Below are 14,424 nucleotides of genomic sequence, written 5' to 3' on the forward strand. Positions count from 1 at the left end.
TATGCTTCCAAATGAACATGCTGCTTCTATCCTTAAAGAACTAAAATACAGTTGACCCTTGAACAATACAGGTTTGACCTGTACAGGTCTATTTATACATGGATTTTTTCAATGAATACAGCACAGTACTGTAAATGTGTTTTCTCTTCCTTGTGATTTTCTTTACATTTTCTTTTCTCTAGCTTATTTTACTGTATGAATACAGTATTCTGTAATACAGAACATTATACATTATACTGTATTATATACATATACATACAAAATATCTGTCAATCAACTTTATGTTATCAGTAAGGCTCCTGGTCAACAATAGTAGGCTATTAGTAGTTAAGTTTTTGGGGAGTCAAAAGTTATACATGGATTTTGGACTGTGTGGGGGGTCAGAAACCCTAATCCCTGCACTTTTCAGGGGTCAGCTGTATCTGTTTTGACAAAGTCCCAGACTCCCAGGATCAATCCCTTTGCTTCAGCATACAAACACAGCTTTGAATATCCATTAATATTCTATCTAGGAGACCAGAATTTCTACACTGATTCTTTTTGAAACAGTGTTTTTGTAGCATGATCCAAAGTAAGTGTGTGTGTGTGTGTGTGTGTGTGTGTGTGTGTATAGGGGAAAGGGCGGTATGGGGGTGGTTAAAGTATAAATCCAGAAATCCTCTCAGATTACATTTCGATGCAATTGTATTAAATGCTTTTCATATTCTTTTCCCAAAACTTTTCTTAAAAGTGAATCATGTCAGAAGATATAACTCAAACTTGTCATTAAATTCCCATAAGAGCAAAAATAACTTAAGTTTCTACAAATATTTTTGAGCCTTTTAATATACATTACAAATATTTTAGACCAATCACATTTTGTTGTGTGTAACATATTTACAAAACAAAAAATATATTACAATAAACATGAATGAAACAGTGAATCTGATCAACAACAAGCTTTGTCACAACCAGATATTTAAAAGGAATGCAAAAACCTGTTGGTCTGCATATGTTAAGAGTTTTGAGATAAATAGGGGTCCAGAATTATAATGTATCTGGAAAAGAGATGAAGGAAATCCCAAATTCAATAAGTTAGGTAAGATTTTTTCTCACTGCTAATTACATAATGTTTAATGTTTTATACTGTGAACATTGATGAATTACCCAAAAATGATACAAAGCTAATATAGTTCTATCATTTCAAAATGTACGTGACATTCACATAATATCCTTTTAATTATTATCATTATATACTGTAGTTCACACAATATCTACAAACGTGAATGAGAAAAAAAAAAAAAACCAGGTCACAGCAACATGTCTCACATTCCAATTTTAAATAAGACAAGCACATACTGGATCAAACATTATTTCATAATACGTTAATAAATAACACCTATTTTGTTATGGTTACCTTGAACAGTGTACAGCTGTTAATTAAAAAGAGAACATTTTCTGTGAGTTTCACATTGTCAGTAAAGGGTAAAATAAATAACAAACATAACAAAAAAAGGAAGGAAGAGAAAGAAAGCAAGAAAGTGAGCAAGCAAGAAAGAAAGAGAGAGTTCTATATAGAACAGAAAGTATTTTTGACATGCTGCTTTTCTGGTACAGTTTGCCACAAGAAAATTAAAATAGAAACAAAAATGATTGTCTTTTAAAATCAATTTTTGAAAGCTTTTCACAATATTAAGCATGAACTTTTAAGATTAGCATGGAAATCTTTTTGCCCATCTGCTTTGCATATATATACTATGCACATCGTGTATGTGCACACCCAGAGAGACTTCCTGAAGTCACGGGATAGCAACTGCTGAGCCCTCAAAATGAGAAACAGCCGAAACACTGGACTGAAATCCAACCAGTGTGAAGTCTGCAAAGGTCTCCTTCTTGCTTGGCTTTTACAGACGTCCCTGTGTGAATGCTGTTCCTGTGGACCTCCAGCTACTTTGAAAACAATAAACCCCACTGTAATAATCCAAGAGATCCAGTTTCAACAGGTGGGAGGGGAACCATTTGCCTGGATCCTGACAAGCCACCTGACTCAGTGGGAAGGTGAGCACAGCTCTCCCGCCGCAGCTGCGCCTACCTCATTACTCGTGTTCAGTGTGGGGTTTCTATGCTCTCACCACAACCGCTCACAAACCTAGAGGACAGGGACTCCTTCCTAGATGTCGGTCCTGATACAATGTGACTGTGCCAAACTGCCTCGCAACCTGTTTCCAGCTAAGAACATTTTCTTGACTAAGCAAAAGAAAGAGCATGAAGCCTTATGGCAAAATTGTTTCTTTCAAATCAGGTTTAGAGTTGAAATTACATCATGAAGACATTTTCTTTAAGCAACCACAGTTTTCTAAAGGGAGAGGAAGGTAGCAGCCCACCTTTCTGACCAGGAACAAAGATTTCTATCTCCACAGAGCTCCCTGTTTTCTTTAGTCAGCATTTCCACTAAGTTTTAGCTTATCCAGGAAGAGTTGGCAATCACTGGATTGTAATACAATCACTTCCCACAGTTCAAGTTCTTTTACATCAGTCAGTCCTCTTGACCAAAAGAAGTATACAGTATTATGCTAAAGACCATTGTAAATTTCCATAAAAATAAAATACTCGGTGGTTGTGTTCCTAGAATCTATGTAAAGCCACGGCTCAAATTACATCTTTCCAAGAAAATCTAAAAACCATTAGTTAAAATCCATCATGTAATCCAATTATCATAGCTTTTGCTCATTAATCCTGTTCTCAGACAATGAGATGGGTGTTATGCCTTCGGCGACCTGTTTTCCATTTCCCCACAAAATGCTTAGTCAGCTCCCCAGAGGACAGGCTGGAATGTTGTAACTCCACAAGGTCGTCTGACTAAAAGTTCCTCCCCTGCTTTGGACTTTTTATGGTGGGGACTTGAGGAAACAAACATCCACATTCCTTATCAATGAGGAATTAATTCATGAGTAATTTGACAGTTTAGTACTAGATACATATTACTGGAGTTTTTGGTTCACCTGTGAAAACTTCGGAATTGTGACGCACACTAAGCATTAGCACAGGTCTGCAGCAGGGATGGAAAGCTCATAAATTAATACAAGGGCTTTTGACCTTGATTTTCAAATTCAGACCAGGCATCATTGAGCTCCATGAAAATCATCTTTGCATATTGTTCATAAGGTTGCCCGGTAGCCTGTAGAAAAAACATAAACAAAACAACACATTAGATACTACAGAACAAAATTTTATTTGTATTACAATTTTCACTGCTAATATGGGGGCTCCAAGTAATTGAAATGTTTTTCTAATAGGCCATTTCTCTTTTTATAGCTCAATCTATGTGACCCTGATTACTATGACCTCCCCAGAACTCCCTCCCCTTAGGAATTCACATATGGTAACTAGTCCGTGAATGCACTTACTGAGTGCTTACAGAGCACTTACTGAGTAATGAAAGACGCACCCATTCTCCAGAAGTACCTACCAATGACAAAGGCTCATGACAGCCTATCTATAATTGATTGTATTTCTAAATTCCTATTTTCCCATCACTTGCCGGCCTTTTGGCTAAGATCAAGTGTAAATTCCTATTTTCCCATTTCTAAAAAAAATTAAGTTCTTGGTGACCGGTGACACGGGCATAGTTTGTGTGTTTTTCTAGGCTCTTGTTTCTCATTCTCTTTTGATTCACTGAAACGCATCGTTTCTCATTAACTCTTCTCTTCAGACTAATCACCAAAAGTATGGAGAAATGAAAATCAAATATATCAAATTCAAGCATGTGTTCGCAAGTGGCATTTCAACCATAGCCTCACATAACAGGACTGGTATAAATAACACCGACTTCATCTATATGACAGCAAGGTGACTCACTTCTGTCTAAGAGGTTTCTATGTATTATGATGATTTCAACCGGGGCCATGTGGTAGTTTCTGACATTGTAGAGCACCTATATGTGGATATACCTCCATGAAAACATAAACTGGCAACATCAATAGGATGACGAATTTAGGTCCATTTTGAATACTTTGTTGATTTCCACCAATTCTGCCAACTACATTCTAAAGTTTCTTCCCAAAGCCGTGGCTAAACATACTGCTATATCTCTACAAGAGAAAAATTTTCCTCTGTCCAGCTCTTAGCCCACCCTTACTATTTGTTATAGGCCAGGACACAATTTATATCTGATCCCTAAAAGTTAGTCAGTGGTAAATCATACACCTGAGTAAAGCCCCTTCACTCCATTATTGTATTGCATAGTTTAATCTCTCTTGCTTCGTAAAGGGCAAGTTATACTCACTTTATCTGGGTGCACCACCAGCACAGCCTTCCTGTACACCTTTTTCACCTGCTCAGGTGTTACCAGGTCTGCCATACCAACTGGTTTCCACTTGGTCTCCCCAGCCCACAGCACAGTGTGCATCGTGGACAGAAGTGCTCTGATATTTCTCTCTTTGCCTTCAATCCATTCCAGAATCTGTCAACACAGAGGGAATTAGGAAATTCAAATGTTTTCAAGTCACAAAGATCTCCACCAAGACTCTGGAAACCCCTCCCACTCCAGCAACATCAACTACTTGGGGCTCTGTGAATACTCCAAGCTCTTTCCTCAACCTGGGATCCTTTTCCACCTCTATCTCCTTGTCTTTCTGGTTGACCCTTCATCATCCTTTTAAAGCCTGTTCAGGAATTTCATACTGTTCACCTTTGACTGCTTGAATTCCTTCCTCTCGGCCCCACCTTGGGGTTAATCTCACTCCTAAAGCGTGAACTCCGTGGATGCACACCCATGTCTACTTTGGTCTCTGTTATCTGCCTCTGTCGAGTGTCTGGCAGACAGACACTAAATAAGTACCCCTTGAAAAAAAGAACAAATTTCTTTGAGCTAATTCCTTGAACATGTTTCTGTCATATGTGTGATACTTTATTGAAATCATCCATGTGTTTGTCTTTCTTTGCCATTAGGCAGAGTTGTTTGAGAAAAGGTACTGTTTCTTATACATCAGTATAACTCAGGAGCCAAATAACATGCCTGGTTCAAAACACAGCTCAAAAATTGTTAAATGAATGAATCCAAGTAGTTATATGAATGCTCATAATTTGAATCTTCTCAGTTTGAGCAAATGAGGTGATTAAGTTGAAGGGTTTGTAAGAATGCACCAGTATTTAGCACATAACAGATGTTCAGCGGGTATTTGCTGGTGAATGATGGTTTAGCCAAGGTGAATGATGGCTACTCTCCCAAGCAACTAAATAACCCTGTACCAGCTAAATAACCAAGCATAGTTTAAAAGAAATGAACCACTTTCTTTCAAAGAAAACTGTCAAGAGTTTGCCTAATGAACAGATGTTATTGAGATCGAGCATAGAGTTTTGGAAGAAATATGAAACCTCTCTGGTGTTACATGAAGTAAAGGCACATGCAAACAAAGGATCCCATATTGCCCTCAAAAGAGTATCCAAGAATCTATATATCTTTAACAAATCTGGAATTATGTTACATTTTTTCAAAATGTGTAAAATGGACTGGCTGTGCTAATCCTGGTTCTGGAGATCCTTTAATGTGGTCAACAGATTAGAGCACCATCTCCCAGTTAGTTCTAGTGTCAGCATATTTAGTACTTTGTCAGGTAGAAATTCACCCTTTCCATCTGTGAGAACATTCCAGTTCTCTTGATCTTTTACAAACCCATTCTCCACTACCTCACACAATTCATCCCCATAACTACCCTTTTGTTTCCAGGCTAAACCAGGAGTACCTGGTTTACAATTTTTTTTTTTAATGGGGAACTATTCTTTTTCCCCAAATCCAATGCTACCTAGACTTCTAGAATCAAAACAGATAAAAGTAGAACTAGTCTGGTTGAAAGTTGGGGGGAAGCAGTGAGAAAGCCAGGAACCAGGAACATTGATGGCTCCACACCTGTGACCTTGTCACATGACCGTCATACCAAATAATCACACTGGGCCAGGGGCTCACTCACCTTTAATTTCTCAGGATCCATTTCCTTAGCCATTTCCTCCTTTCTCATCTCAGCTATTGTTCGAGGCCCCTTTTTGTCTTTGTGTGCATTGAAACCTTGACCAGAAAGTAGGTCTTCAAAGTCAGCTGCTTTTTGTTTCCCTTCTGTAACAGAATTTTTGAAAAATCATTATAATTTTTACTCTTTTTATTTTTAATCCACCAAAGATATTTTTATTAACAGGGAATGTATTATTTGTTTCAGGGGTACAGGTCTGTGATTCATCAGTCTTACACAATTTACAGAGCTAACCATAATACACACCCTCCTCCAATGTCCATCACCCAGCCACCCCATCCCTCCCACCCCCTCCACTCCAGCAACCCTCAGTTTGTTTCCTGAGATTAAGAGTGTCTTATGGTTTGTCTCCCTCTCTGGTTTCGTCTTGTTTCATTTTTCCCTCCCTTCCCAGATGATCCTGTCTTGTTTCTCAAATTCCTCATATCAGTGAGATCATATGATAATTGTCTTTCTCTGACTTATTTTCGGTTAGCATAATACCCTCTAGTTCCATCCACGTCGTTGCAAATGGCAAGATTTGGGGGTCTTTTTGATGACTGCATAATATTCCTCTGTGTGTGTGTGTGTGTGTGTGTGTGTGTGTGTGTGTGTACCACATCTTCTTTATCAATTCATCTGTTGATGGACATCTAGGCTCTTTCCATAGCTTGGCTATTGTGGACACTGCTGCTATAAACATTGGGGTGCATGTGCCCCTTTGGATCACTACATCTGTATCTTTGGGGTAAATACCCAGTAGTGCAATTGCTGGCTCATACGGTAGCTCTATCTTCAACTTTTTGAGGAACCTCCATACTGTTTTCCAGAGTGGCTGCACCAGCTTGCATTCCCACCAACAGCGTAGGAGGGTTCCCCTTTCTCCGCATCTTCGCCAACATCTGTCATTTCCTGCTTTGTTAATTTTAGCCATTCTGACTGGTGTGAGGTGGTATCTCATTGAGGTTTTGATTTGGATTTCCCTGATGCCGAGTGCTGTTGAGCACTTTTTCATGTGTCTGTTGGCCATTTGGATGTCTTCTTTGCAGAAATGTCTGTCCATGTCTTCTGCCCATTTCTGGATTGGATTATTTGTTCTTTGGGTGTTGAGTTTGGTAAGTTCTTTATAGATTTAGCATACTAGCCCTTTATCTGATAGGTCATTTGCAAATATCTTCTCCCATTCTGTCAGTTGTCTTTTGGTTTTGTTGACTGTTTCCTCTGCTGTGCAAAAGCTTTTTATCTTGATGAAGTCCTGATAGTTCATTTTTGCCCTTGCTTCCCTAGCCTTTGGCGATGTGTCTAGGAAGAAGTTGCTGCGGCTGAGGTCGAAGAAGTTGCTGCCTGTGTTCTCCTCAAGGATTTTGATGGATTCCTGTCTCACATTGAGGTCTTTCACCCATTTTGAGTCTATTTTTGTGTGTGGTATAAGGAAATACCACAGTTTCATTCTTCTGCATGTAGCTGTCCAATTTTCCCAACACCATTTGTTGAAGAGACTGTCTTTTTTTCCATTGGACATTCTTTCCTGCTTTGTCGAAGATTAGTTGACCATAGAGTTGAGAGTGCATTTCTGGGCTCTCTATTCTGTTCCACTGATCTATGTGTCTGTTTTTGTGCCAGTACCATACTGTCTTGATGACGACAGCTTTGTACTAGAGCTTGAAGTCTGGAATTGTGATGCCGCCAGCTTTGCTTTTCTTTTTCAACATTCCTCTGGCTATTCAGGGTCTTTTCTGGTTCCATACAAATTTTAGGATTTGTTCCATTTCTTTGAAAAAAGTGGATGGTATTTTGATAGAGATTGCATTAAATGTGTAGATTGCTCTAGGTAGCATAGACATTTCCATAATATTTGTTCTTCCAATCCATGAGCATGGAACGTTTTTCCATTTCTTTGTGTCTTCCTTAATTTCTTTCTTTTTTTTTAATTATTTTTTTTAAAGATCTTATTTATCTATTTATTTGAGAGAGAGAGAGAGAGAGAAACAGCATGAGAGGGGAGAGGGTCAGAGGGAGAAGCAGGCTCCCCGTTGAGCCGGGAGCCCGATGTGGGACTCGATCCCAGGACTCTGGGACCATGACCTGAGCCGAAGGCAGTCGCTTAACCAACTGAGCCACCCAGGCGCCCTCCCTCAATTTCTTTCATGAGTATTCTATAGTTTTCTGAGTACAGATTCTTTGCCTCTTTGAGTAGATTTATTCCTAGGTATCTTATGGTTTTGGGTGCAATTGTAAATGGGATTGACTCCTTAATTGCTCTTTCTTCTGTCTCGTTGTTGGTGTATAGAAATGCCACTGATTTCTGTGCATTGATTTAATATCCTACCACTTTACTGAATTCCTGTATGAGTTCTAGCAGTTTTGGGGTGGAGTCTTTTGGGTTTTTCGCATAAAGTATCATATCATCGGCAAAGAGTGAGAGTTTGACTTCTTTGCCGATTCGGATGCCTTTTATTTCTTTTTGTTGTTTGATTGCTGAGGCTAGGGCTTCTAGTACTATGTTGAATAGCAGTGGTGATAGTGGACATCCCTGCTGTGTTCCTGACCTTAGGGGAAAAGCTCTCAGTTTTTCCCCATTGAGAATGATACTCGCTGTGGGCTTTTCATAGATGGCTTCTATGATATTGAGGTATGTACCCTCTATCCCTACACTGTGAAGAGTTTTAATCAAGAAAGGATACTGTACTTTGTCAAATGCTTTTTCTGCATCTATTGAGAGGATCACATGGTTCTTGTTCTTTCTTTTATTAATGTATTGTATCACATTGATTGATTTGCGGATGTTGAACCAAACTTGCAGCCTAGGGATAAATCCCACTTGGTCGTGGTGAATAATCCTTTTAATGTACTGTTGGATCCTATTGGCTAGTATTTTGGTAAGAATTTTTGCATCCATGTTCATCAGGGATATCAGTCTGTAATTCTCCTTTTTGATGGGGTCTTTGTCTAGTTTTGGGATCAAGGTAATGCTGGCCTCATAAAATGAGTTTGGAAGTTTTCCTTCCATTTCTATTTTTTTTGGAACAGTTTCAGAAGAATAGGTATTAGTTCTTCTTTAAATGTTTGGTAGAATTCTCCTGGGAAGCCATCTGGCCCTGGGCTCTTGTCTTTTGGGAGATTTTTGATTACCGCTTCAATTTCCTTTCTGCTCAGGTTTTCTATTTCTTCCTGGTTCAGTTTGGGTAGTTTATACATCTCTGGGAATGCATCCATTTCTTCCAGATTGTCTAATTTGCTGGCATATAGTTGCTCATAATATGTTCTTATAATTGTTTGTATTTCCTTGGTGTTGGTTGTGATCTCTCCTCTTTCATTCATGATTTTATTTATTTGGGTCATTTCTCTTTTCTTTTTGATAAATCGGGCCAGAGGTTTATCAATCTTATTAATTCTTTCAAAGAACCAGCTCCTAGTTTCGTTGATCTGTTCTACTGTCCTTTTGGTTTCTATTTCATTGATTTCTGCTCTGATCTTTATTATTTCTCTTCTCCTGCTGGGTTTAGGCTTTATTTCTATTCTTTCTCCAGCTCCTTCAGGTGTAGGGTTAGGTTGTGTATTTGAGACCTTTCTTGTTTCTTGAGAAAGGCTTGTATTGCTATATACTTTCCTATTAGGACCGCCTTTGCTGCATCCCAAAGATTTTGAACAGTTGTGTTTTCATTTTCATTTGTTTCCATGAAATTTTTTTAATTCTTCTTTAATTTCTTGGTTGACGCATTCATTCTTTAGTAGGATGCTCTTTAGCCTCCATGTATTTGAGTTCTTTCCAACATTCTTCTTGTGACTGAGTTCTAGTTTCAAAGCATTGTGGTCCGAAAATATGCAGGGAATGATCCCAATCTTTTGGTAGCGGTTGAAACCTGATTTATGACCTAGGATGTGATCTATTCTGGAGAATGTTCCATGGGCACTAGAGAAGAATGTGTATTCTGTTACTTTGGGATGGAATGTTCTGAATATATCTGTGAAGTCCATCTGGTCCACTGTGTCATTTAAAGCCTTTATTTCCTTGTTGATCTTTTGCTTAGATGATCTGTCCATTTCAGTGAGGGGGGTGTTAAAGTCCCCTACTATTATTGTATTGTTGTCGATGTGTTTCTTTGATTTTGTTATTATTTGGCTTATATAATTGGCTGCTCCCATTTTAGGGGCATAGATATTTACAATTGTTAGATCTTCTTGTTGGATAGACACTTTATTTTTTTATTTTTTTTAAAAGATTTTATTTATTTATTTGAGAGAGAGAGAATGAGAGAGAGCACATGAGAGGGGGGAGGGTCAGAGGGAGAAGCAGACTCCCTGCTGAGCAGGGAGCCCGATGCAGGACTCGATCCAGGGACTCCAGGATCATGACCTGAGCCAAAGGCAGTTGCTTAACCAACTGAGCCACCCAGGCGCCCTGGATAGACACTTTAAGTAGGATATAGTGTCCTTCCTCATCTCTTATTATAGTCTTTGGTTTAAAATCTAATTTGTCTGATACAAGGATTGTCACCCCAGTTTTCTTTTGATGTCCATTAGCATGGTAAATGGTCTTTCCACCCCCTCACTTTCAATCTGGAGGTATCTTTTGGTCTAAAATGAGTCTCTTGCAGACACCATATTGATGGGTCTTGTTTTTTTATCCAATCTGATAGCCTGTGTCTTTTGATTGGGATATTTAGCCCATTTACATTCTAGGTAAATATTGAAAGATATGAATTTAGTGCCATTGTATTGCCTCTGTTCCTTTCTGTTCTATGTTACTTTTAGGCTCTCTCTTTGCTTAGAGGACCCCTTTCAATATTTCTTATAGGGCTGGTTTGGTGTTCGCAAATTCTTTTAGTTTTTGTTTGTCCTGGAAGCTTTTTTATCTCTCCTTCTATTTTCAATGACAGCCAAGCTGGATATAGTATTCTTGGCTGCACATTTTTCTCATTTAGTGCCCTGAATATATCATGCCAGTCCTTTCTGGCCTGCCAGGTCTCTGTGGATAGGTCTGCTGCCAATCTAATGTTTCTACCATTGTAGGTTACAGACCTTTTGTCCCGAGCTGCTTTCAGGATTTTCTCTTTGTCTCTGAGACTTGTAAATTTTACTATTAGATGTCAGGGTGTTGACCTATTTTTACTGATTTTGAGGGGGGTGGTCTGTGCCTTCTGGATTTGATGCCTGTTTCCTTCCCCAAATTAGGGAAGTTCTCCACTTTAATTTGCTCCAATATACCTTCTGCCCCCCTCTCTCTTTCTTCTTCTGGGATCCCAATTATTCTAATATTGTTTCATCTTATGGTATCACTGATCTCTTGAATTCTCCCCTCGTGATCCAGTAGTCGTTTATCTCTCTTTTTCTCAGCTTCTTTATTCTCCATCATTTGGTCTTCTGTATCACTAATTCTCTCTTCTGCCTCACTTATCCTAGCAGTTAGAGCCTCCATTTTTTATTGCACCTCATTAATAGCCTTTTTGATTTTGACTTGGTTAGATTTTAATTCTTTTATTTCTCCAGAAAGGGATTCTCTAGTAACTTCTATGCTTTCTTCCAGCCCAGCTAGTATCTTTATAATCGTCATTCTGAACTCTGGTTCCAACATCTTACTAATGTCCGTATTGATTAGGTCCCTAGCAGTGGTTACTGCCTCTTGTTCTTTTTTTTTTGAGGTGAGTTTTTCCATTTTGTCATTTTGTCCAGAGAAGAATAGATGAGAGAACAAAATACTAAAAGGGTAACAACGACCCCAGAAAAATATACACTAAACAAAGAAGAGACCCAAAACCGGGGGGGAAAGAAAGGGAAAAAAAAAAAAAAATGATCAGGCTGGTGAATAGAACAGAGCCACACACTAGATTTTGGGTGTATTTTGGTCTGTTAGAAGAAACTGCCTCCTAAAATTTTAAAGAAAGAAAAACTTATATATATACAAAAATAAGGGTAAATACGATGAAGGGATGGAATATGACTATAAAGATGAAAATTCAAAAAGATTTTTAAAAAGGAATTGATAAGAAGTTGGTTGAAAAAGGAAAGAAGAAAAATGTAAAAAAAATAGAAAAAGAAAAAAATAAAGAAAATTTAAAAAATTAACTTTGAAAGAATAAAGACATGGGAAAAAAGCCATGAATTCTCTGTGCTGTATTCCCCTAGTGCTGGAGTTCTGCTGTTCTCATTGATCGGTAAACTTGGTCTTGGCTGGATGTTCTTTCTGATCTTCTAGGGGAGGGGCCCGTTGCCGTGGTTCTCAAATGTCTTTGCTGGAGGTGGCCCCGCCCTTGCCGGTCCAGGCTAGGTAATCTGCTTGGGTTTGCTCTTGGGAGCTTTTGTTCCCTGCAAGCTTTCTGTGCAGCTTTGGAGGACGAGAATGAAAATGGCCCCAGAGGAGCCAAGAACTCGGGGCCCCACTCCTCAGTGAGCCCCCAGAGAAAAGCAGTCAATCACTCCCGTCTCCCCGGTCTCCGGCCGCACTCCATGCTCACCCGGCCTGTGACCGAGCATTTCTGTCTCTGGCACATGACCCCGTTTGGAGTCTCCAAACCCAGCAGATTCCTGCGGTGCACTCCCACACCACTCCTCCTGGGGGAGGAAGGGGAGTCTCCCCGGATCTGCTGCTTGTTGATTCCCTGTTGGAAGAGCAGTTGCCTGACTGTGCCGTGGATCACGGTTTATGGCAACCCTGAGCTGAGAGCCCATTCCTCGGCTCTGTCTCTGCAGCCAGCTTCCCCGCTCCAATACCTGGGAGCTCTGCCGCACTCAGGCACCCCGGGGCTTTCTGTGACCCCGAGGGTCCTGAGACCACACTGTCCCAACGAGGGTTCCACCCCCTGCTTAGCCACTGGAGCAACGTCCCTCAGGGAAGCAGACTTCTAAAAGTTCCGATTTTGTGCTCTGGGGCTCTATCACTTGCCAGGAGTGGCTGACGGAGGCCCCCTCCCCCGCCATCTATTCTCCTGAATATCGCCTGGGATTCACTTCTCCGCACGTCCTACCTTCCAGAAAGTGGTCACTTTTCTGTTCAGAGAGTTGTTGCTATTCTTTTCTTCGATCTCCTGTTGAGTTTGTAGGTGTCAGAGCGGTTTGATAACTATCTAGCTGAATTCCTGGGACCAGATGAAATTTAGGTCTCCTACTCCTCCGCCATCTTGCTCCTCCCCTATAATTTTTACTCTTAAACATAAAATCCTATCACCTCATAACACTTAGGGTCTCCAAGGTGCTTTCACATGCATTAGTCCTCTTACTCCTTAAACTTACCCAATGAGTAAGGTATGAGACTGTCATGCCCATTTGACAGATGAGGAAAATGAGGTCTGGAGAACCTAAGAGATTTGCCCAGAATCATATACCACATCCGTGGCAAAGACAGGACTCCAGGCTGGATTGTTAGACTAAATCCAACTCTATAACACCTTTCCCACTGTATCATCTTTTCATAGCTGAGGATATTCGTGATGCCCCCCAACCCCACCTGTCCTAGTCATACAACTAGTTAGTATCAGCAATGGGACTAACACTGGGGTTTGGGTACTTGCAGTCCACGGATGCCACTGCTTTCCTGCCCACACCCAGCTGACAGTTTGAGTCCCTCACAACAGTGCTCTTTTTCACCAAGTCTGCTTGTGGCTTCACAATCTTTCTTAATGTTTGGAGAGGCATGGTGGCAAAGAGCAAAGTCTCTGGAGCTGGACTCCCCAGGCTTGAATTATACCTCTGCCACTTACTGGCCAACGTAACCTTGGAGCAAGTCACTTAACATCTGCATGCCTCAATTTCCTCATCTGTAAAACAGGGATGGTGTTAACAATATACTACTTACCTCATAGGGTTGTTGTGAGAATTGATAAGTTAACATCTTAAAGGGTTTAGAATAGTGCCTCTTTAAATGTTTATTACATTAAAACAGAACCAAAACACAGAAATCCATGCTGTCAATGCCCATCAACCAAAGCTGGCATGTGAAATGAAACCCATTTGTCACCTCTATACTGTAAGACGTTCTGAACACACACCTGCACATGCACATGCTAAAATGTAAGTGGTCTGAGATGATGGAATTTGTCTGTCTTGTTCACTGCCATAATCCCCAATGTTTTCTACACTGAAGATGGTCCATAAATATCTGCTGACTGAAGCCAATCACCATACATCTACTCAAAATAAAAATGGAGGGAAAGCCACAAGACTCTATGGAATTGTCTAAGCAATATCCACTGCTAACCAAAGAACAAACATGATGTTACATATTCCCAAGAAAAAAATCCCTGTCATGTTATTATTTTGAGAAGGCACTTGTGTCATATCCAGTAGAGTGTGACAGTTAAGAGAAGGGGTTCTGGAGCAACATTGCCTGGGTTCCAATCTTGCCTTTGTCACTTACAAGCTGTATGGACTTAAGAAATTATTTATCTCTGGGGCGCCTGGGTGGCTCAGTTGTTAAGTGTCTGCCTTCGGCTCAGGTCATGAT

At 40.0% G+C, this 14,424-nt stretch overlaps 1 protein-coding gene across 7 annotated transcripts in view; it reads right to left on the bottom strand.

Moving 5' to 3' along the window:
* Nucleotides 1–807: 807 nt before the first annotated feature.
* DNAJC6 (DnaJ heat shock protein family (Hsp40) member C6) overlaps nucleotides 808–14,424 on the bottom strand; it is a 143,644-nt gene continuing 130,027 nt past the window's right edge. For all 7 annotated transcript variants that reach the window (XM_078073005.1, XM_078073003.1, XM_078073004.1 and 4 more), the window contains 3 exons: nucleotides 5,949–6,091; nucleotides 4,265–4,441; nucleotides 808–3,157 (listed from right to left, as the gene is read on the bottom strand). In XM_078073005.1, the coding sequence (XP_077929131.1) occupies nucleotides 3,056–3,157; nucleotides 4,265–4,441; nucleotides 5,949–6,091 (422 nt within the window). In that variant the 3' untranslated portion in view covers nucleotides 808–3,055. The remainder of the gene's footprint in view (nucleotides 3,158–4,264; nucleotides 4,442–5,948; nucleotides 6,092–14,424) is intronic.

This window comes from Halichoerus grypus, chromosome 5 (genome assembly GCF_964656455.1).
Source record: "Halichoerus grypus chromosome 5, mHalGry1.hap1.1, whole genome shotgun sequence".
Lineage (NCBI taxonomy): Eukaryota > Metazoa > Chordata > Mammalia > Carnivora > Phocidae > Halichoerus > Halichoerus grypus.